At 41.4% G+C, this 23,789-nt stretch overlaps 1 protein-coding gene across 6 annotated transcripts in view; it reads right to left on the reverse strand.

Moving 5' to 3' along the window:
* HIVEP1 (HIVEP zinc finger 1) overlaps positions 1 to 23,789 on the reverse strand; it is a 135,971-nt gene that overhangs the window by 54,132 nt on the left and 58,050 nt on the right. For all 6 annotated transcript variants that reach the window (XM_024984059.2, XM_024984063.2, XM_024984058.2 and 3 more), the window contains exon 3: positions 2,360 to 2,413. In XM_024984059.2, the coding sequence (XP_024839827.1) occupies positions 2,360 to 2,413 (54 nt within the window). The remainder of the gene's footprint in view (positions 1 to 2,359; positions 2,414 to 23,789) is intronic.

A 23,789-nucleotide genomic window follows, 5' to 3' on the forward strand; every position in this document is an offset into this window, starting at 1 on the left:
GAAAACAGGAAAGATATCTTTTTAAAATATACCAATAAGCAAGGTTTGTTTTCTTTAAGAGCCTACCAGTATCCTAAATGCTTCTGAAGATAAATTAGTTACTTGTCCTACTGGTAAGAAAAAGAAGAGGGAGCAAGAACCTCCAATGGGTTAAGGACTATAGCCATCTTCAATTGACACAAAGCCTTAGAACAAAGTAGCAATTAAAGAAAAAAAGGCAGATGTAGAAAAAGTTAAACTTTCAGGGGGAAATCACCAAAAGTTGGGAAAAGTAGTGAAAAAACAATCTACTCTAGATGACCCATAAATCAATAAAAACAATAAATAACTCCAAATTTCTAAAGTATATTCTACAAAAGTAAGAAAAGGATTTCCTTTCATCAAACAAGACAGTTCAACAAGCAAAGATCTGAGAAATCTCAAGGACCTTTGTTACTCGAAAAGTTTATCTCGTGTTGTTAAAGACAAACTGATATTATTCCTCAATTATATTTTGGAGCAAAACTACTTTATTTTTAATTTGCCCAGAATGCATATGTAAAAATGAAAGCTGAGTAGTAACACTGGCAGTGAGCTGCACAGAACAATGCTTGCTTGGTATTCATCCTGGGTCTTAAATAAATGTAGCCTGCCAAATGCAGCCCTGGATTACTTCAACCTCATTATCCCATTTCTTTTTCTAGAACCTCTGTTCCATTTCCTCTCTCCTATCAGACACTTGGTTCACTGTTTTTAAAGCTCTTGGCCACAGGGGTAGGAAAGAAGGAAAAGTAAGACAAGAACACATTTATATTGCTAACTGAAGCAGCTCTAAACCATTACTAGACATGGAAAAGACTGACCATGACAAAGTTTAAACTCTTAGGTTCTTACAGCCTGAATGTCTCAAGTGCTTTAGGATTTCAGCAGTGTGCGGAAGGGATCTTCAGCCAACCTTTCAAAGGGATGGCCTGGCTGTGGTGACTTCTCAACTCTTCTTAGATCATGTTTTGGCAAGAGTGCCAATGAAGGGTCGTGTTTAGTATGGGCTTTCCAGAAATCCAAGGTAAGTGGTGAGGGGAACAGATAAAGAGGGGAAATACTTTTAAGATGTCTGCACATCACAGTGGAACTGCTCAGACCAGCCCCAAACAGCCCTGGAGGCTGCAGAGGCTGGGCCAAGGGACGGAGACCGTGGACAACCTGAAATTATTTCCACCAAAGGCATCCACTTAGGAACCGCTGCTGCTGCTGAGTCGCTGACTCTTTGCGACCCCATGGACTGTCAGGGTTCCTGTCCATGGGATTCTCCAGGCAAGAGTATTGGAGTGGGTTGCCATGCCCTCCTCCAGGGGATCTTCCCGACCCAGGGATCGAACCAGAGTCTCCTGCGTCTCCTGCATCGAAGACAGAGTCTTTACCACTGAGCCACAGGGAAAGCCCAGTTAGGAATCTACTTAGATTAAAAAAAAAAAAAGAACAAGACTTTCCATTGGAATCCTACACGGCTGAATTTTTCTGCCAAAATATCCTGCAGTAATAAGAAGATAGAACAAGCACAAAGCAAAAATAAATCATGAAATCTAAATGCCATAAAGAGAATCTTACATCCTTTTCATCAGTTTTACCCATTAACATTAGAGCATGTTCGAACTCTATCCACCTTCCTGTCTTCCTCCCATTCCACAGACTGTTCTACATCAAATGTCTTTTTTCAGATTAGCTTAGAAAATAATCAGTACGCTTTCTGTGATGAAAACCACTTTTTGCTTGTAAGCTTTTTATTCCTTATACAAAATTTACCCATGAAAACTAAGTAAAGAACAAAGATCCAGATAAATAAAAGTTAATCAACTTCCTCTGCCCCTTCTCTCACCACTGCAACAAATCATCACAGTCAACTGAAATAACTAACGTTTTTTTAAAAAGCTGCATAACATCCCAAAATATGAAGGTACTACAACTGGGGCAACTATCCCTACACTGACTAGCACTTGGGTTATTTGGTTGTCTTAGGCTTTTGTCACATCAAAAAAAAAAAAAAAATTCTCCGCCACTCGAGCACACATAAGCACGCATATACGTGAACACAGCCACCAGTACGCATTATCGTGGCCCTATTTATAGCTATGTGACAGTCTCCCAAATAGGACTTTCAGAAGATCTGCAACAAGCTGTCATACTCCCCGCAGCAAAACAGTTAACATCTGGGAAACGGTCACAGAACATGCTACGCACTTAAAACATTTCATAAAGCAAAGGCCATCAACTTTTAGGTATCAATCTTACATTGATTCATTTAGAAAGGCAGCAATAATAAGGTATTTATACAGGAATCTCTGCAAGAATAAAGCCTATACTGGGGTTGATTTTAACTTACCTTTTTTTGACACTTCTGCCCCATTTAGTTCTTTTTGTGCTTCTTCAATTTTGTCTAAGAAAAACAAAAAAAGTATAAATTAATTCATCATACACAAATAAGAAGACAGCAAAACAAATATATTACTTATAAGTGGTACCTGACACATAGTAATAAATATTTGTTGAATGAATTATTTATGAAACAAATACGTGTAAGCTGTTAAATAATAGAGTCCTTTTAAAATTATAATTTTAATTAAGTCTTAGTCACAAGGGCTACTTCCAATTGTTTTCACAATGCAAATAATTAGTGCGTTTTAAATACTGAATCATAATTTTAAAATGTTTAGCTGCCTATTCAAAACACATAAAAATAATTCTTTTTTTTTTAACGAAGACATACAAATTTCACTGATGAGTTTCAACAAATGCCGACTGGCTTAGAAATAAGTCTAAGCTGAGTTCATAGACGGCCTAAGACCTAAGTCAAATGTGGAAGAAATAAAAGGATGAACAATAAAGGAGGGGCTGAAAAGCAGCAACATGATACTTTTGCCAACAGTTGGTTACAGAATAACCACCCATGAAGTGTGAGGGTGGAATACTGAAGAGGTTCTAAATAAAAACTAAGGTCCTCCCTGGTGGCTCTGCAGGAAAGAATCCACCTGCAATGCAGGAGACTCGGGTTCGATCCCAGGGTTGAGAAGATCCCCTGGAGGAGGGCATGGCAACCCACTCTAGTCATCCTGCCTAGAGAATCCCATGGACAGAGGAGCCTGGCAGGTTATAGTCCATGGGGTCACAAAAGGGTCAGACACGACTGAGCAACTAAAAAACAGCAACAAATACACAGCATTTCTGCAATCATCAATTTTAGATGAGCACAGTTCTGAAAGAAGCAATAACTAACAAAGAGTTGGGGCGGCTGCCTTCCAGAGCTGCAGCTCTCCCATCTGAGCTTTGAGCACAACTGGATTTGGTAAGGAAGCGCACGTTCTACGTTGGTAACAATTAATTTATATTTTTATAAGGATATACATATTTGATGATTGACAGAAACCAATTCTAAGTTTAATACAGTGGTCTAAATACTGACTGTAACGGCAAAAGTTAACACAATTCCTAGGTACTATTCTGTACTGAAATGGATACCGTAACCATAATGATGTAACATTTCAGCTAGTCCACTGGAGTACAGTTTAAATGCTTTCAAAATATTGGTATGTCAGCCATTCATACCTCCCAGTATCCACTATCAGCTCCCAAAATGGTCACTGATACTAAACACCATCGCTGGCCACGGAAGATGGCATCCTCCCCTCCACAGGCCCTTCCGTCTCTGGTGCAACCTGCCTCTTCCCCCATCAGCCTTGCCGGAAAAGCCAGAAACTCAAAGAACCTTCCATTCACTGAGCAAACTTCTTTCAATTGCGTATTGATCCATCCAGCCTGCCTTATCAAGGCAGACGGGGAGCATGAGAATGAAGGAAACAAGCCACAGTTTATCACAAGTACATCTTCATCCCCACAGCAACGTCCTATTTGCTCCCTGCTAATTAGCAGATCCAGAGTAAGAGTTGAGGGGAGAAGAGACAGTCTTTGGAAAAAATACCAGTTTTTCCCTCATTTGCAAGCTTTTAGTTATTTCTCATGAAATGATGAGTAAAATGAAACAGTAATGGGAAAAAAAAGCCCTTAATAAATGCAGAAAGTAGATTCTGTATTTAGCAGTACTTTTACTTCAAAAGAATTCCAAATGTATGACTGAAATTTATATTAATATACATGACAAAAGCACAAGGCCCACTTTTTCAAAAATAAATAATACTGAGTATATTGGAGAGTACATTGGAGATATTAAAAATGTAAATAAGTATTAATTACACAGTCTTTGAGAAACATAAAAATGAAAAGCACTATTATTTCCATGCCAGCAGTTTGTCTAAACTTAAGAACCATAAATAATATGTATGTATATATTGTATTGATATATATTCATGGCAGTAATGACTATGTGTAAGAGTTTGTGCATACATAATTTGGTATTATATAATAAAACAACTCTTTATTAATAGGATTAACTGGGGCTCCAGGCAGCAAAAGCTCATGATTTAACACATATTTAAAGAACAGTTTCTGTTTAGTATATTGAAGTTTGGCCACCTTCTATTTGTACATGACAAATTCTTGCAAAAATGACTTCAATTTACATCAGTAGAATTGGGGTATCTACTGTGTTAGGTATAGGCATTTACTTAAATGCCTTTACCTCGAACTCTAATTCAATAGGTAATTACAGTCTTCAATGACAGAGTTTATAACAGTCATTATGAGCTCTTGCCTCACTTTTTAGAAAAAGTCCTGTTTATATTTAATCTCTGTTTTATGATTCTCCTGGTAAAATATGATGTTTTAAAGACACTCTCCAAAGCTACAGAGAAAGTACTCATTTATTATATGCTCTTAATTGGTCCAGATAAGGTAATTTACTAGTGTTTAAAAGCAACATTTATCATTTTTTTCACTATGACCCAGAGTAAGGAATGTATTTTTACATTCCAACCAATTACACATGTGTGTGTATATATATTACATGTATACATAATTCAGAAACCAACTTACCCATACACTAATTTCTGTCCTTTCCTATTAAAAATGAAAAAATGCTGCCTTGCCCAGACGCATTGGTTCACAGCCCCATGCTGGACAGCAAACCCATGGCTTGAACCCACAGACAGAAAATAGTTCTCAGCCAAGGGCTGCGCCTCCCAGCCAGGACACCTCTCGTCATAAGCCTTGATGAGCAGGGGGGTACGTGTTGTTTAGAACAGGATCTCAGGTTCTTAGACACCTTCCATCATGCCCTCCCCAAGGTCACTGTTATCCGAGCTCATAATTTCATAAAAACTACACATTCAGAAATAAATAGTAGTTTCTCAGCTGCTTCAAAATAAAAACAGATATATGTGCAAAATGGACATTCACACCATGTTGTTGCTGCTGCTGCTGCTAAGTTGCTTCAGTCGTGTCCAACTCTGTGCGACCCCAGAGACGGCAGCCCACCAGGCTCCCCCAACCCTGGGATTCTCCAGGCAAGAACACTGGAGTGGGTTGCCATTTCCTTCTCCAATGCATGAAAGTGAAAAGTCAAAGTGAAGTCACTCAGTCGTATCCGACTGTTAGAGATCCCATGGACTGTAGCCCACCAGGCTCCTCCGTCCATGGGATTTTCTAGGCAAGAGTACTGGAGTGGGGTGCCATTGCCTTCTCCAACACCATGCTGTTAAATCTAAAATAAGTAACACATTCTTACTGTAATGAGTTCTTCCTGTATTTAAATTAAGATGTAATTGTAATTAATTCAACTTTTACTAAATATGCTTGGAGTTGTCACCTGGAAAAGGTTCTGGTAATACACGAATGGATCCATAATTGTCCCTAAGATCCAGAAGAACCCGTGGCCGAAAGAGTGACAGGCTTGGGGAGAGACTGCTGACAGCGTAGGTTAAAGTCTGGTTCTGCAACTATTAAAAATGTGCTCCTTTTGATAGTTTGTCTTCTCTGGTAAAGCAGAGAAACTATTTGTTAACAGTACAGGCTATAAACAAGTTTGTTTAATGCCTTGTATATTTTAAAGCTTTTGTTTGTGTAAGAAAACAATGCAAAACTTTTATTTTCACCACAGGTAAATAACTGTAAATAAAGGAAAAAAAAAAAAAGATCTATTTGTGAAACATAATCTGAAACCAGTGAGCCAAAAAAAAAAAAAAAATTCCTGGAGCCCTTAGGAAACCACCGTTCTTTTGGGGTTCTGGGAAGAAGATGGGATCATTAAAAACAAATCATTTATAAAAATAAAACAATCCTCAAATAAGGATTTGAAGGCAATGGCAACCCACTCCAGTATTGTTGCCTGGCAAAGCCCATGGACAGAGGGGCCTGGTGGGCTGCAGTCCATGGGGTCGCTAGGAGTCAGACACAACTGAGTGACTTCAGTTTCACTTCTCACTTTCATGCACTGAAGAAGGAAATGGCAACCCACTCCAGTGTTCTTGCCTGGAGAATCCCAGGGACGGGGGAGCCTGGTGGGTGCCGTCTCGGGTCGCACAGAGTCAGACACGACTGAAGTGACTTAGCAGCAGTAGCCCACTCTCTGACCATTTTCACCCTCCAATGAAAGGGAGGGGGTCTCCTGCACCATCTCAGAGTCGCAGCACCCCTCCTCAAGAGCACGAGGATCCAGGACGTCAGTTTTGGGGACCAACCCACCAAACTGCTAGGACTTGGTTCAACAACAGTTGTCTGTTTTTATTGCATTGACTGTCTACCTGGTGGCAGGTACACAAGGAGGAACTAGAAATATAAAGTGTAAAAAAAATATGGCTCTGCATTTCAATACCCTTTCAACAATCATTTTAATACCAACTTGATGGTAAATATAAAGCCCAATTCCCTGGCTCAGCGAACGAAGTTCTCCGTGGACCCACTCCCTCGTCTGCGGCAGCAGCCACACCTCTGTGTAGGTGCCCTCGGGTCCCCAAGACTCTTCCACCCGCAGGCCCCCACCCTATCGCCTCGGGATATCAGCTCCTGGAGGAAAACCTGCTTTAACACCCCCCACAGAGCCACCGCTGCTGTGGGGAGGATCCGTTTCTCCACTGCTCTGTTGTCTCATGAGCGTTAGCAGCTACGACAGTAAGGGGGACTGAGTGATTTGCCCACGGTAGAAGTGCTGACAGTAACCTGCCAAGTGACGGGGAAAGCACGGGTGCATTCTGGAAAAGGGAAAAAGGAACAGGCGCCCACAAACTGAGCACTGGCCTTCGGTGGTTCCACGTAAGAACCTGGAGCTTTATCTTCCTTAAGCTTAAAGATGATTTCTGCATTGCAGAAACTGCATCAGTGCCCTGAAAGGGCACGTGAACCAGCTGTTCCTCATGCCTTCTGACCTAGCGAGGAGTTAAATGATCACCCCAATTCCAGCAGCACCTCCTCCTTGCCTGCTGTTCTGACAGGCAACCGTAACCTCTGCTCTGACGCTCAGGGGGTCCCCTCCTTCACGCAGCCAAATGGAAACACTAATAGTAGATTTTTATGAGGCAGATCCTAAGGAACTGTAAAAGGCACCTCTGTTTACGGAGAGGGAGACCATCTGATTGAAAAAAGATCACCGTATGTGATTGCACTATTTTTACTACTGAATAAGCCTAACTCCCACGTCCCGTCATCACACGTCAGCACCAGCTCCCTATTCTCACTGGGAACTGCTCGAGCTATTTCAATAAGACTAAATATATGACCATGATGTAATATGAAAAGTGCGCCCAACACCCATAACCACATATACGTGCTCTTCTAAATGACGGTCCTGGTGCTCACTACTAAATCAGCTAAGTAAGCCTACTTACTTAGTTACTTGTAAGTAAGTAAGTTACTTGTAGGTAACACATTTTAACCTGTAAATTATACCTTTCATATTTCCAGATCTGCCAAAAAATGATAGTCTAGACTAGTAGTATTTCAACCTGAAAAATACGGCCTGAAATAAGCGGGGAAAAAAAAAAAAAGAGCAAGACAGTCAACTCTGCCCTAATGAATGTGAAGACTGTGATTAACAAGTTCTAGAAAAATGTAAAATTACTCAGCTTGTCCAGAAAGAGAAACTCAACTAGAATAACTAGAGAAGACTGAGAAAGTAACCAGGGAATAACACAGAATTACTTTTTTAAGGTTAAAGGCCAAGATGGTCTTATCAGATTCTTACCAATTCTGAAGAATAAACATTTCTCCTAAACTGTCCCAGAGCACAAGCTAACACAAAAGGTGTTCTAAATAATTTTTAAAAGCTGCTACAACCCTGCTATCAAAATGTGACCAAAGGGGCAGAAAAATCAACACTACTTAAAAATCTCCCAAAGGAATATAGATTTAACAATCCACACCCAGACATACATTCCAAGATTAGAAAGCCATACCCAATGAGGGTGTAAAGTAAGTCTGCAAAGATATCTCAGGATTGGTGGTGGTGATGTAGTCCCTAAGTCATGTCTGACTCTTGAGACCCCTTGGACTAGAGCTCAACAGGCTCCTCTGTCCATGGGATTTCCCAGACAAGAATATTGGAGTGGGCTGCCATTTCCCTCCCCTGGGGATCTTCCCTACCCATGTCTCCTGCATTGTAGGTAGATTCTTTACTGCTGAGCCACCAGGGAAGCCCATTATCCAATATTAGAAAACATGTTATTATCATCTGTAATAGGATACAGGATGGGTGTGAGGCGGAAGGCAATTTAAATAATGTTCAAAACGTACTTGATTAAAATATTTATCTTTAGTGTGAACAAAAAGCAAAACAAAAAAACATCAATGATAAATAAAACAGGTTACACGTCATCATATTAACCAAGTGGTATTCTGATACACATCCCGAAACAGAGAGACTAGCCAATAACCTGTGATCACTTCTTTTCAGAAGCCTTCCCTGACCTGCTCCTCAGGTCCTGGTCTGTGCCCCCAGCACAGAGTTCTCAGCCCCTAGGCATCGTTCACCATGGGATATTCTGAGACCCTGTGTACGCACTTGCTTTTTTCATTAAAGCGATTTCTTATTCAACAGAGCACATAGGTGCTTAGACCAGTAGACCCTCAAAACGTATTTGTTCAATAAATGAATCACTATTGCAGTATTTACTACAGCATTTATGTTAACAATTACTTGGGGACAATTTTACATGTAAAACTATAAGGGACTAAAGAACAGTGATATTTCCATAGAATGGAATGTCGGGCAGCCATTTAAAATACTTTTGAAATACTTATTGAAAGGCAAAAACGCTCGAAGTATATTAAGTAAAAACACACTGTGTCACGCAGATGTCCGTGTATATACACACATACACAATTTCTGTAAAGAGGCTCAAATATAATGATTATCTGAGGGTAGTACATTAATAGTTTTAATGCTATTTCTATTTTCTTCAATTAACAAACTACCTATAATAAACATTTCAATATAAAATATTATCTAAATTTAATAAACACTAAAAACCCTAATACATGCACGCATGCTAAGTTGCTTCAGTGATGTCCAACTCTTCATGAACCGACCCTGTGGACCATTGCTTCCGTGGGGGCTCAGACAGTAAAGCGTCTGCCTGCAATGCCGGAGACATGGGTTCAATCCCTAGGTCTGGAAGATCCTCTGGAGAAGGAAATGGCAACCCACTCCAGTACTCTTGCCTGGAAAATCCCACAGAGGGAGGAGCCTGGTAGGCTACAGTCCATGGGGTAGCAAAGAGTTGGACACAGCTAAGTGACTTCGCTTTCACTTTCATGGACCATAGCCTGCCAGGCTCTTCTGTCCATGGGATTCTCCAAGTAAGAGTACTGGAATAGGTTGCCATGCCCTCCTCCAGGAGATCTTCCTGACCCAGGGATTGAACCCACGTCACTTTTGTCTCCTGTGTTGGCAGGCGGGTTCTTTACCACTAGTACCACCTGGGAAGCCCCTAAAAATGTGATTTAAATTATTTAAAGAAAAAAAAAGTCATCTGTAAATAGGTTCTAAATTCCAAATTTCCAGATCATATGAAAGACTCCGGGATAATTTCTAAAACATAAAAACATTAATACGCTGAATGGTTCATTTGGTTCAGAATATATTTATTAACTCCTGTGGGCTAGCACTAAGGATACACAAAGATGAACAACCCTGCATGAAGGAACTTGGAGAAGTAAACAAGCAACCCCTCTCCATGCGGTGACTGTGTGACTAAGTCCATGGGGAGCTCAGAAGCATGCGAATGCGACCGTCTTGCAAACAGGAAGAATGGTCCTGAAGCACCTTCATGGAAGAAATAATACCAATGCTGTGCAAGCAGAGAAGCAAATGAGAATTCCTGTCTGGAGGAGGAGGGAGCTCAGAGAGGGGAGGACAAGGAGGCTGCAGAGGCAAAGACGCAGAAAACGAGTCAGGAACTCATCACAGTTTGTAACGTAAACCTGAGACAGCAAGTCTAAAGACACGCGATTTGAGAGCCACCTTCTTATGTAACTGGTTGCTAAAACCATACCATGGAGTAGGTGGAAGCAAAAATATAACTATTCTATGAAGTAATTTGGCCATAAGCATCAAGATCTTTGAGACCAATCTCTGCATTTTCATATGCTGATTCAAGTACTGATTTTAGACTAAGACAATGAAAGGAATGGAACAAAGTATCACTGTAGTTTCCACAAAGGAAAAAATTTATTTATTAATAAATAATCAATGATACCTAGAATATAGTAGATACTCAATAAATACGTGTTGAATACTTGAGAAATGGTTTAGTAAACTGTGGCACCTTCAGACAACAGACTATTATCATAGAACTACTATATTATAGGCTTCTAGGAAGACTTACTGAATCAGAAACTATAGGAATGGTGTCCCAGACTGCATAAATTTTTAAAGCTTTGCCAAATGTTTTAATGGGCCACCTACCCTCCAGTTAAAGATCACTGGTGGGATGAGAGGTAGAGGAAGAAAAACCCAAGAAAAAGGCCAAAAAAAAAAAAAAAAAGCTGAAGAAATTAGGAGAATCAGAAACAATTTGGCCACAGAAGGTCAAGAGAACAGTATTTCATTGACAAATGAGAAGATGATGCAACTGAGGAAGATGGAAAAAGCTTCTCCTGGATTGAGCAGTTGGAGGTCCCAGTAACGCTTCCTGAAGCCTTGAAGTGGAAAGAGAGGCTGGCGGGCAGAGGGCTGAGAAAGTGATGGGACAAAATAGAACAGAACTGTCTTTCAAAGCACTCAGCAAAGAAGAAGACAGTGAACTTGAGGTCCGGAGAGAAATACAGCGCAAAGGAAGGTTGTTTGGTTTGACGTGTTTTTCAAGGGTGTTTACAGACCCAGGCCACTGCTGTTGTTTACACGCTGTCATATCTGACTCTTTGCGACCCCATGGATTGTAGCCCTCCAGGCGCCTCTGTCCCTGGGATCTCCCAGCAAAAACACTGGAGTGGGTTGCCTCAGACCCAAGGGAAGGAACCAACACAGAGAGGAGAGATACAGGCAAGAGTTGGGATACGGAGGGCAAGGCCCTGAAGAAAGCGGAGGCCAGCCCGGAGTCTAGGCCGCGGGTTGATTTTGAATAGGGAAACACCCAGGGCGATGCTCTGAGGTCAGAGGGAAGCACAAGAGAAGGGTGGGTCATGTGAAAAGTCTGCTGATGAGAAGGAAGTTGGAGGGAGTTCATATCCAGACTTCACAATTGTATTGAGATAACATCTGGATGCCTAGAAAGAAAACGGAGTTTAGTGATTATGTGTCTGGAAAGTGAATCTAAAAGCGACGTCGCTGAGTCCTGTCCGACTCTGCAGTCCCAGGGACCGTAGCCTACCAGGCTCCTCCGTCCATGGGATTTTCCAGGCAAGAATACTGGAGTGGGTACTTTTCTTTCTCCAGGGGATCTTCCCAACCCAGGGATCGAACCTGGGTCTCCCACATTGCAGGCAGACGCTTTACCATCTGAGCCACCAGGGAAGCTTAGAGGTCTTAAGGGGTCTTAGAGACTGGTAAAAGTTACACAAAGTTATTGATGGGAGTGGAAGAACTGACCAATTTTAAGGACAAATAAAGCATTGATGAACGCAACTAGGGATCCATGGATGTAGAAATCCACATTATTCCTTGAGCTACTACTGCAAATGGAGCAGACACAGTGCATTTGTTATCTAATGCACAGTTATGGGCACCTCTCATAGCTGTCTAAAGTAATTTTATCTATTCTGTCTGATTTTTTCTTGTGACTTTTTATTTCAAAGGATATTCTGTATTTCAAATCTACAAATATAGATTTGAAAGCCATAAAGAAAGCTATAAATGGAGTAATGTTGGCCAATAAATGCACGTTTAAATATAATCTGATGATACGTAAAAATATCTGAAGACTTAAGAGGCACCCGTTAAAACAATTTTTAAAGAAATCTACTTATATATTTGAACCTTTAAAAAACAAACCAATAATGAAAAATTTTACAGGACAAAAAGTCTAGTTTCTTTGGTAAACAATTTGCAAAGAAAGAGAAAGAGAATTGGGAATGGTGCCTATAGATTAAAAAAAAAAATGAAAGACACATCAAACTACAGAATATGTGGACCTTATTTTCCCTGATTCTAATAAAATGTTTAAAAAATTATGACTGCAGAGAACTGGTAATTTAAACACTGATAGGATAACTGATCTATTAAGGAATTATTTTTCTTTGGTTTCATAAATGTACAGTGATTATGTTAAAAAAATTATTTGTCTTTGGGAGCTTATATAACAAAAACCTATTAACAAAATGATGTATCTAAGGTCCTAACACACACATAGGTGGGGAAGAGCCCAGAGGAGGTAAGGAAACCAGATTGGCTGTCCAGGGGTGAATTACTAAAGCTGGGTGGCAGCTAAACAGAGGTTTATTACACTACTCTATTTGTAATAATTTTTAAACTCACATCATCAAAAGTATAAAAAAGAAACAAAAGAAGGAACTCAGTCTGAAAATAAAATGTTAAAAGACCGAATTACCAAAGTACTCCTCACATATCGTTGGTTCAAATAATAATCATAGGCAAGAAATGATATGGAAGTGGGAAGTAAATGAAGCTAGGTATCCAAAGGCCGAGCACACAGTAAGCCCTCAAGTGAGGTCACGGACTCAGAAATAACTGGAGCCAATAGGAAATTCAGTAACTTCTGAGTTACCACGAGGAGTCAGGTTTGTACACACCAAAGCTGGAAAGGACGATAAAAAAAATAAATCATCATTTCTAGAAATGTGATCACCAGTGTTCTTAATTCCTTTCAGTTGGGCAAACGGAGGGTAAGAACTTTAAGACTGTAAAGGTTTCTAAAACACAACGTTTAAAAAAAAAAAAAAAAAAAAAAATATATATATATATATAAAAAACCCAAGGAGCAGAACAACCTATATAGTATACATCTACTTGTATCAATATATAAAAATGGATGTGTGTATTTTTTAAAAAACACAGAATTGAAATAGATGACTTTCCTCCCAATCTATTTTCTAGCATACATTACAAATAGCAAGGAAATTATCAGCTCTGAATATCTTCTGAAAAACTGAAAGCACTTTTTCTTCTTCAAGTTCTTTCTAAATAAATTACTAATTAGTTCAGCCTACTAAATACTGTCAAAATGTGAGAGCTGATGTAAATTCCAGGGGAAGTGAGAAGGCTTCTCTGAGAAGAGAGCATGAGGAAAGCTATTACAAAGTAGGACTAAGTATACAGGGATGCCATGAGTAGGAGTTACATGTGTTAGTCGCTCAGTCGTGTCTGACTGTTTGTGACCCCATGGACTGTAGCCCACCAGGCTCCTCTGTCCATGGGATTCTCCAGGCAAGAATACTGGAGTGAGTAGCCATGCCCTTCTCCAGGGGATCCTCCCCATCCAGGGATCAAACATGGGTCTCCTGCACTGCAGGCAGATTTTTATGGTCTGAGCCGCCCAGGTGTTACATGGCAGAAGGCAATTATGCAGAGTGAGAGGAGTAGGTGGTAAAAGCAAGCATATCAAGTAAGGAAGCAAGAGTCTAAACTAACGTGGGAAGTTAAGGTTTTGATGGCTGAACCAAAGATGGTACCAATCTATGTGACCCAGAAGCAAACGACCTGCTGTCACAGCTATTCACACTTGGCACAGTACACACACACGACAGAGTGAGCATTTTATGAACATTCAGGGATCATTCAATCACTGACTATATGAACAAATGAACAGAGAACCTTGAACTGGTCTATGAGGGGTGAGAAGTCCTTCCGCAAACATGATAATGAATCTGTAACCTGAGACCGAAGGGACGGGGGCTCATTCCAGGAAAGCAGCTTCTAGAGAAGCCAAATAGAACACGGTTGTCAGGTCAAGGCTGGACATACAGATTCAGAATTAAGAGTCTAGACTTCTTGTTTATTTTAATAGATTCTGGTTTGTGTTTCGGAGAAGGCAATGGCACCCCACTCCCGTACTCTTGCCTGGAAAATACCATGGGCGGAGGAGCATGGTGGGCTACAGTGCATGGGGTTACTGAGAGTCGGACACGACTGAGTGACTTCACTTTCACTTTTCACTCTTATGCGTTGGAGAAGGAAATGGCAACCCACTCCAGTGTTCTTGCCTAGAGAATCCCAGGGATGGGGGAGCCTGGTGGGCTGCCGTCTATGGGGTCGCACAGAGTCGGACACGACTGAAGCGACTTAGCAGCAGCAGGTTTGTGTTTTATCATGTTTGGTTACAAGAGATCATTGGAAGCATTTTGTTCTCATACTATTTCAAATGCATTCTGTATATAATTCTATAAATAAAACTATTATCAGTGAAAAAAAGAAAAATCAGTAATATGATGGGTCCAAACAAGAGGTTTGAGTGGAGCCAAACTTTACCAGTTCATGAGTAGATGGTTTTCAATTAGGATGGATTTTGCTTTCGATTTATACTTATAACCCTGGCGATTTGACCAATGACTTTATGGAGTTAGTATGAGAATCCTAAATTTAAGATTAGTGGTTCAGATCAGTAGATATTATGGAATTCGATTTTTTTGTGGACATGTGTGCATATTTTTTAAATGATGCTGTAATTTCTGCATAAACTTTTGTGGAATAAGTAATGGGAAATTAATATAGGTGGTTACCTCTGAGTAAGAGATAAAAAGCAAGGGCAGGAAAACGGGGAAATGCTCATATTATAAATTGTATCTGTTTCTGTGCTACTTAACTTTTTAAATTAAGTTTATTACTTATATTGAAGATGTATTATTCATTGAAATATAAATATATGTATAAAAATATATGCATATATGTATAAATATGGGTAGTCAAATCAAAAATAAAACTCGAATTTCTCAATTCTCTAAAATTATATGTGCTTATTTACTTATATGTTTAAAAAATACATATACTACTAATGTGTGTACATATATACACACGTATCTGAATGTACACATATGAATATACAGGCATACTTGTGGATTCTTTTTTTCAATATTCTCACTTCAACTCAGTATTATTCCATTCTTTCAAACTATTTGATACCTGTTTGCTCCTTCCAAATTGGGGTTATTTTAGCATTTGCTAATCACTCCGGGTGGTGCAGCAGTAAAGAATCTGCCTGCCAATGCAGGAGATTCAAAAGATACAGGTTAGACCCCTGGGTCCAGAAGATCCCCTGAAGAAGCACATGGCAACCCACTCCAGTATTCTTGCCTGGAGAATTCCATGGACAGAGGAGCCTGGTGGGTTACAGTGCATGGGGTTGTAAAGAGTCGGACACAACTGAACGACTGAACATCATCAGCAGCAATAATATCTTATAAATATTACAATCCACTATTCTTTTGGAGTTTTTATTTTTTTTGGCTGCAAAAAATAAATACTGCAAAGCTTATGGGGTGCTAGTGCTCTGACCAGGGATGGGACCCAGGTCCCACACAGCAGAAGCATGGCATCTTAACCCCCAGACCACCAGGGAAGTCCCAGGCCCACCATTCTTTACATTTTAATTTATCTAATTCAACGGATTGGTCAGAAATATTCAGGTCAGTTAAGAAGCCTGTTTTTTCAACCTAAAACAGTCCTATTTGCATTTCTCCCAAAGGGTAATTCCCCAACCAGCAAGAATCAGAGGTAAAAAGCTATGAAAAATTCTATGTAGGTGGTAGAGGGGAATGAAGTAAAGTGAAAACAAAGTCTAACAGGTTTAGTCACCAACCACAGATGTGATCTTCATGGTGGGAATCACAGTCAAAATAAACTAAAATGCCCTCTCGTTTTGTTGTTCATCAAGACCCAGGGGCCCCTGCGAAGTACTAACAGCATGTGACCCTGTCCCTGTCACAGCAGGCACCTCATTCTACTTCGAGCAGTTCTTGCAGTAAGGTCTGATTCCTTACCGCCCGGTGGGGCCCACGAGGACAGGGGCCAGGCAGGTGCTAATCACTGAGTCCCCATACCCTGCTGGACACCCAGCAAATAGTCTTGACACTTTTATCAGGTAAATGTCGTTAAGTCGTACCATTCTATACGGTATCAGGGAAGAATTAAAATTTGGTAACAAGAGAAACAAACCTAAAAAAAAAACCCAAAAGTTTAAATTAACTACATCTTGTAAACAAACCTTATTATGCATTCCGTTCTGCTGCTGCTGCTGCTGCTAAGTCACTTCAGTCGTGTCCGACTCTGTGCGATCCCATAGATGGCAGCCCACCAGGCTCCCCTGTCCCTGGGATTCTCCAGGCAAGAACACTGGAGTGGGTTGCCATTTCCTTCTCCAATGCACGAAAGTGAAAAGTGAAAGTGAAGTCGCTCAGTCATGCCTGACTCTTAGCGACCCCATGGACTGTAGCCCACCAGGCTCCTCCGCCCATGGGATTTTCCAGGCAAGAGTACTGGAGTGGGGTGCCATTGCCTTCTCCGGCATTCTGTTCTACAAGTTAATAAATGGCCTAGAAGAAAAGTTCCCAAACTTTTCATGGTTTCTCAGAGGAAAATAGCAGTAGAAGAAAATACATAGCGTATAACCATTTCCAGTTACTAATATTCTAATGCTAAGATTAGTGACTTGGTTCATTACAAATACAAAATGTAAAGAAAAGAAGTGCTGAAATGTAGCTGTCACAGGTGTGGGCCACAGTACTAATGGTCAACCATAGCTTTTTATTACCGGCCAAGACATGCAGAGAGACAAGGTCCATCAAGTGTGGTGAAAGTATTAAGTCACTCAGTCACGTCCTACTCTTTGCAACCCCATGGATTGTAGCCCACCAGGCTCCTCTGTCCATGGGATTTCCCAGGCAAGAATACTTGAGTGGGTTTCCATTCTTCTCCAGGGGATCTTCCTGACTGAGAGATCGAACCTAGGTCTCCTTCACTGCAGGTGGGTTTTTTACCATCTAAGCCACCAGGGAAGTGGAGTGAGTAGCTATTCTCTTCTCCAGGGGATCTTCCTGACCCAGGGACTGAACTGGGGTCTCCTGCCTTGCAGGCAGATTCTTTACCATTTGAGCTACAAAGGAAGCGCCAAAGTCCCTAAAAGGAGACTTCCAAAAAGGACTAACTTAGAAAATGCATCATTAAATCTTCTGATTACATTATGTTAAATTATATTTTAGGAAAATAAATTCTTTGGGAACCATTCACATTACTGTTTGAGTCCATTAGCCTAAATAGTCAAATAACAGTTTGTATAATTCTGTATACATGTGCAGGAGCATGTGTATAATGAATGTCTGTTTGCACAATATAGAGTGTGTATGTATCTATTACTTTGTTTGAAATGTAACCACCACACCATTAGATGTAAACATGAATATGTCCTCTATTTGTCTTCACCATTATCTAGTAATAACAGTTCATGAACAATAATGATACAGCATTGGACCCTTAGAACAGTTAAGTGGTTATGAACAAACTTTTATGTGTGATAAACTTTACAACATATAAAATTCCTAGTCTGCATCTTTAAAAACAATCATTAAAAAAAGAGACCCCATATACTTTAAACAACCATCACAATTGAAACAATGAACAAATGTCATTTTTTTCAGCAAAGGAAGTACTTGGCCACCTCCCACACTGTCAAGGACTCTGGCCAAAAATAACAGTAATTAGGCTTGTAACCTCATATGTATGGATCTGATCTAGTCAAGCCAAAAATAGCTGTGGTTGTGTATCAACTGTAGGCATTTGTTTCAGAGGCTGTGTCATACAGGCCAAGTCAGGCAAATTACAGTGAAAGCTGTAATTTGCACTGGAATATAATTGGACTTGAGAAAAATTCAAGCTCTTTAAGTGTGATTCAAAGTTCTTTTCAATAATATTGTAGCACACGAGGGTACCCAGGATACCATGAACTATTTCTTAAACTCCCTAAAATATATGTTAAACAAACCAGCAAAATAGAATTAACACACGCATGCATTTTTTAAAAACTGGGCGGAGGAACCACAAGTTACCTGTCCTGAGCCATCATTAGAATCCGTCCTCCTGGAAACCTTCCTCCGAGAGGAGGGGCGGCACTGCCTTTGGGGGTGCCCACCTGAAGCTCTCCCGCCCCCAGTGTGGCTTCAAACTCTTGGGGTTCCTTTTGAGAACCACCTGCCGGGGCTTCCCTCACACCTGTCTGAGATGCCCTCACCCTCCTTCTGACCCTACTGGGGAGAAATCTACCAGTAACAGCTAAAACATAAGTGCTTGCCTGTGCAGACACTGTTCTGAGGACTCTATGTGGACCCACTCACTCAACCCTCCCCCAAAACCCACCCAGGAGGGAGGAGCCACCCATGACCTCCACTCAACAGAGAAGCAAACCACGGCTCCTGGAAGCAAACGCAGCGCTAACACGGAGAAACCTGTCTGCCGGCTTTCAACCCAGGCATGTGGCCTCCCAAATGTGAACTTAATGCTACACTATATTACTATTCCATATCATTTAAAAGGCTGTTCTGCCCAAGCTGGCAACTCCTCCTCTTTCGTGTTTGAGCTTAAGCGTCGTGTGCTCTCAAAGCCTTTCCTGATCCCCACTGGGGCCTCCACAGTGTGCCCATGCACGCTGGCTCCTCTGGCACTGAGAGCACGTACGCACGTGTGTGGAAGGTTACTCCTTTCAGGCCTGGATCACCTGCTAAACTCACTTTGTTTTTTTGGAAAGGAGATGCAAAATAAAAAATTACAATGTTTTTGTATTAAAGTCAGGCTCAAAATGCAAAAAAAAAAAAAAAAAAATCATAAACGCCACATGAACATCTATCCTGGCCGCCCGACATCCTGGCCCACAGTATTTATCTGTGTTGTCATTGCTGTTCAGTCGCTAAGTCAGTCGCGTCTCACTCTTTGCAACCCCATGGACCATAGCCCTCCAGGCTCCTCTGTCCATGGGATTCTCCAGGCTAGAATACTGGAGTGGGTTGCCATGCCCTCCTCCAGGGGGCCTTCCCAACCCAGGGATCAAACTTGCATCTCCTGCATTGGCAGGTGGATTCTTTACCGCTGAGCCACCAGGGAAGCCCCTATTTATCCATACCTTTCCAATTTTTCGTGACCAAGCTTAAATCCCAACTCTTGGAAAACTTCTATACATAAATCCAGAAAAGCTGTTTTTCTTACCTTTCTTGGCATCCCACAGAACTTCGTCTATCCAAACAACTGGATGGAATGCAGGATCTATTTAAGGGATTTAGCTTTATCCCCTTCGCCCACTGTCACTGTCGTCTCACTTATTTCTCCAGTTCTCTACTAGGCGTGAGCTTCTTTTCCATCTCCGAGATTTTTAAACTACCTGATGGGTAAATCTCTCTTCCATCTTCCCTAGTGGTAGGAAAATGGACCCTGCGACACAAGTGCAACCCTTGAAACACAGCACGTGTTCAAACGTGGCTGAACTCACGCCTGTCAGAGCTAGTGACCAGACAAAACGTCTCGACTACCTTACTCAGGCCCACTTGGCACGGCGACTCAGGGTGGAAAATCGAGCTGAAAATGTCTTTTCCCAAGGGAAAAGGAAGCAGCCAAGAACTGATCTAACCGATCAGCAGAACTGGAGTGGGGATGTGGAGGAGGAGAGGGGGTGCAGAAACAAAGCCCCACAAAGTTCTCAGGAGAGCAGCCTCTCTCCCCTTTGTCTCCTTTTGGGCACCAGACTTCACAACGACGACAGGCCGCGGCTCTGGCTCAAAGATGAACTTCCATTCTCCACACTCAGATACACCCGATTTCAACAACATCGTTTCATGGGGGTCAAAGGGCTTATCATCACAGCTGAGGTCATGGGCATTAGAATCGTTGCAACTACAAGCCAGTGATTTTACTCACTACTATTAACAAAACTCAGTAAATTACACTCACGGTGCTGTTACTAAAATAGCATCACTAAACAGCCTGCTGGAGTTACTTGCTGTGGAAAGAGAGGAATTCCATCGGGTTTGCCTCAGTGCTCTGCTGCAGAGTGGGCCTGGAACACTCCGTCCCTACTGCTTGTTCAATTAGGGTGTATACCGAAGTCACCCTTGGGGTGCACATATCTGTAAACTTCCCACTTGGGACTGAAAAGCAAGATCCTCACTTGCTATCCCAAGAACTGACTTTGCAAGTGGCTGCGCCTGGACACAGACCTGGGCGGGACAGGCACCAGAAGAAGCAGGGGCGCACCCTGTCCAAGAAGCACGGCAAATCATTCCAGGTCCCAGAGTCACGGTTCCCGATATTCACGAAGGCCGAGGACAGTCCGTCACTCCTAACTTTGCCGAGAAACACACCTAAGTCCCGGGCACGGACAGGCAGGCCCCGGGGTTCACTGGGCTGGTGGGCAGGCTGCCCTGTGTCCACTCCTCAGACCGTCACTGTCCGTTTACTCTTCTCTGTCAAGAGTGCAAGATTCCAGCAAACCCCAAGCCCTCTGGCTCTCCCTCCGAAAACCTGCCCAGACCGCCCATCTCCCCTCCTGGCCCTGGCCCGCATCTCCCACCCAGACCTCCGTGCCGGCCTCCGCGTCTCTCAGCCCATTCCCTGCTGGACCCCACACGCAGCCACATCTGCCAAGAGAGCCAGTCCGCTCCCTCGCCTCATTCTCACCTACGGCATCTACTGGCATCCTTAATACACTGTAATTAACTTACGTCCACTTGTTTGATGCTTGTCTGTATGTCTCTAACTGTGATTTTTGGCCAGGGGTGATTCTGTGCTTCAAAGGGTATCTGACAATGTCTGGAGACCTTCTGGTTGTCACAGCGGAGCAGGAGGGCTTGGCATCCACTGGGTGTAGGCCAGGGATGCTGCTAAACATCCCACAACACACAGGACAACCCTGCCAACAAAGAGTTACCTGCCCAAAACGTCAACAGTGCCAAGACTGAGAAACTCCGCTCTGTGGAGTTTGTGCTGTTTTAGGCATTAAGTCATGTCTGACTCTTGTGACCCCATGGACTGCAGCCCACCAGGTTCCTCTGTCCATGGGATTCTCCAGGCAAGAATACTAGAGTAGACTACCATTTCCTTCTCCAGGGGATCTTCCTGACCCAGGGATTGAACCCACATCTCCTGCACTGCAGAAGGATTCTTTAGCACTGAGCCACCTGGGAAGCCCCAAACTCTGCTTTAAAATGATCCATATTTGAATGGATATCTGAAAAAGGTTCAGTATTACTTTAATCATATTCTCTATTCTTCTTTTATCCTAGTAATTATTTCCAAATGGAGCAATAAAACATAATTTGGATTACAACCTTATACTTTAACATAATGAATGGCAGTACATGACAGCAATAACTGTTGCCATGGGTGTGAAGGGAACCAGCCTTCACATTTGCTAGAACTAAAGGACTCACATGTATTCTGTTGTCAAATATGAAAAAAAAAACTGAGGAAAGAAGAGGTGCCAACTTCTGCTATCACTTGGCTAAGATATAAAAAAGCTGGGATTCCATCTCAGGAAGCCCGGACGGAAAGCTTTTCACACTATGCCAGGCTAGCGTATTAACATGCAAAACACAGAGTGGTGGCCAAAACCTGTCATGGGTTCAAATCCCAGTCCATCTCTTATCTCTGTGACATTAAATTACCCTCTAGACCTCAGTTTCCTTGCCCATAACATGGGAGGGGCAGATAGGGAGGGAGAAAAAAAAAAACTGCACCTCCCTTACAAAAGTGTGTGAGATTCAGAAAAGACGACAAGGTAGATGTTTAGAATCTACTAGATGTTAAATCTACAGTTTAACTACTGTAGCTTGTAGTTAACATTCACATGGAATTCTCCAGGCCAGAATACTGGAGTGGGTAGCCTTTCCCTTCTCTAAGGGACCTTCCCAACCCAGGGATCGAACCCAGGTCTCCTGCACTGCAGGCAGATTCTTGGGTCATATGGGACGCCCAAGAATTACCTGTTATTATCTAACCATATGCAAATATTTCACACCTCATCGCCCTTTCACTTGCATGAGTAATCAAGAAAACTGATTTTGGCCTCCTGTTGAATGGGTATACCTGGGAATTAATTTAAAAACTAAGAAAAATAATGAAAAATATTAACTCCATCAACATCTATACCTAGTAATGTATAAACTTTTATGCCTTTAAATTGGAGAAGGAAATGGCAACCCACTCCAGTACTCTTGTCTTGAAAATCCCATGGACGGAGGAGCTTGGTGCAGGCTACTGTCCATGGGGTCGCAAAGAGTCGGGCACGACTAAGCGACTTCGCTCACTTTACTTATGCCTTTAAATATTTTCTTTAAGAAGTAAGGAAATTATTCTTAATATATAATATTTCAAACACAAAAGAAGTAGAAGGTTTTAGTAAGCCAAATAAAGTTATCACTTAAGGAAGTTTTAAATATATATACAATCTCTACTTTTATTGAAAAATTTCCAAAATGCCTTAATGTGAAATGATAGTTTCCAAGTAAATTCAGTAATAAATTTGTACATTTTACAAATCTTTACAGTAGTACCATGTACCACTATGTATCATACCATGTCTAGATTTTACTTAACACTACCTTTATTTAAAAAAAAAAAAAGGACTTGGTTTAGCATTTCTTTCATAGGTTAAATTAGGCAATTCGTTATCCTTAAAAATAAGCTGTAATAAGCAGTTAATGACTGTAACAGCCATACAACACATCTTCACCTAAACCATTTCTGACTCAACTACTATAAAACAATCATTCGGATTTCATCAGAAGACTGAGATGTCAAATAAGTTTTTTATATTTGGTAAGTTTAACATCTTATATGACTTCCTCACGAGAAACATATATTGATGGAGAAATATTTTAAACAGCAGCTCAGAGTTTAAGCTAAAATTACCAATCACATTTGTTGTTAAACAAAGGCGTTATCCACAATGATAGCCACAAGAAAACAAAAGACCAAAATAGTCATCATATTCAATCTACCACTGACGTCACGAGAACAAACCAACAAGGCCCCCCAAAATGATGCTACTATAAACGTGTTAACAAGAATTTTCTGTTTGACATAAAACTATTTCCAATAAAACCTATTAACAGCACTGACAAAATTCCTAACATTCACCTAAGACACAAGCAGGTTTATCTATAAAACACACCACTGGTTTTCCTCTACCTATTACGTAGGAAAATCCTCACAACTTTCATTGTTCCATGCTCTCGTATGCTCCGGCTACACAGCTCTAACACCCGTATGCTCAGGACCCCAGTTAGTGACACATTCATGTCTGGCTCCAGGCTCACCTACCCTGTTAGATCTTTCTGAGTGTATCATTCCCATCATCGTTTATTTGCCTTGCTGTTTTGTCATTCACCTATACGCAAACATGCCGACTAAAGTGAGTCGGTTTCTTGTTGTAACAAGGGCGTACGTTTGGTTTAATCTGTTTCAACTCTTTTCATCGAATCTCTCGAGTGGAAGAAATCAG

The sequence above is a fragment of the Bos taurus genome, chromosome 23 (genome assembly GCF_002263795.3).
Source record: "Bos taurus isolate L1 Dominette 01449 registration number 42190680 breed Hereford chromosome 23, ARS-UCD2.0, whole genome shotgun sequence".
Taxonomy (NCBI): Eukaryota; Metazoa; Chordata; class Mammalia; order Artiodactyla; family Bovidae; genus Bos; species Bos taurus.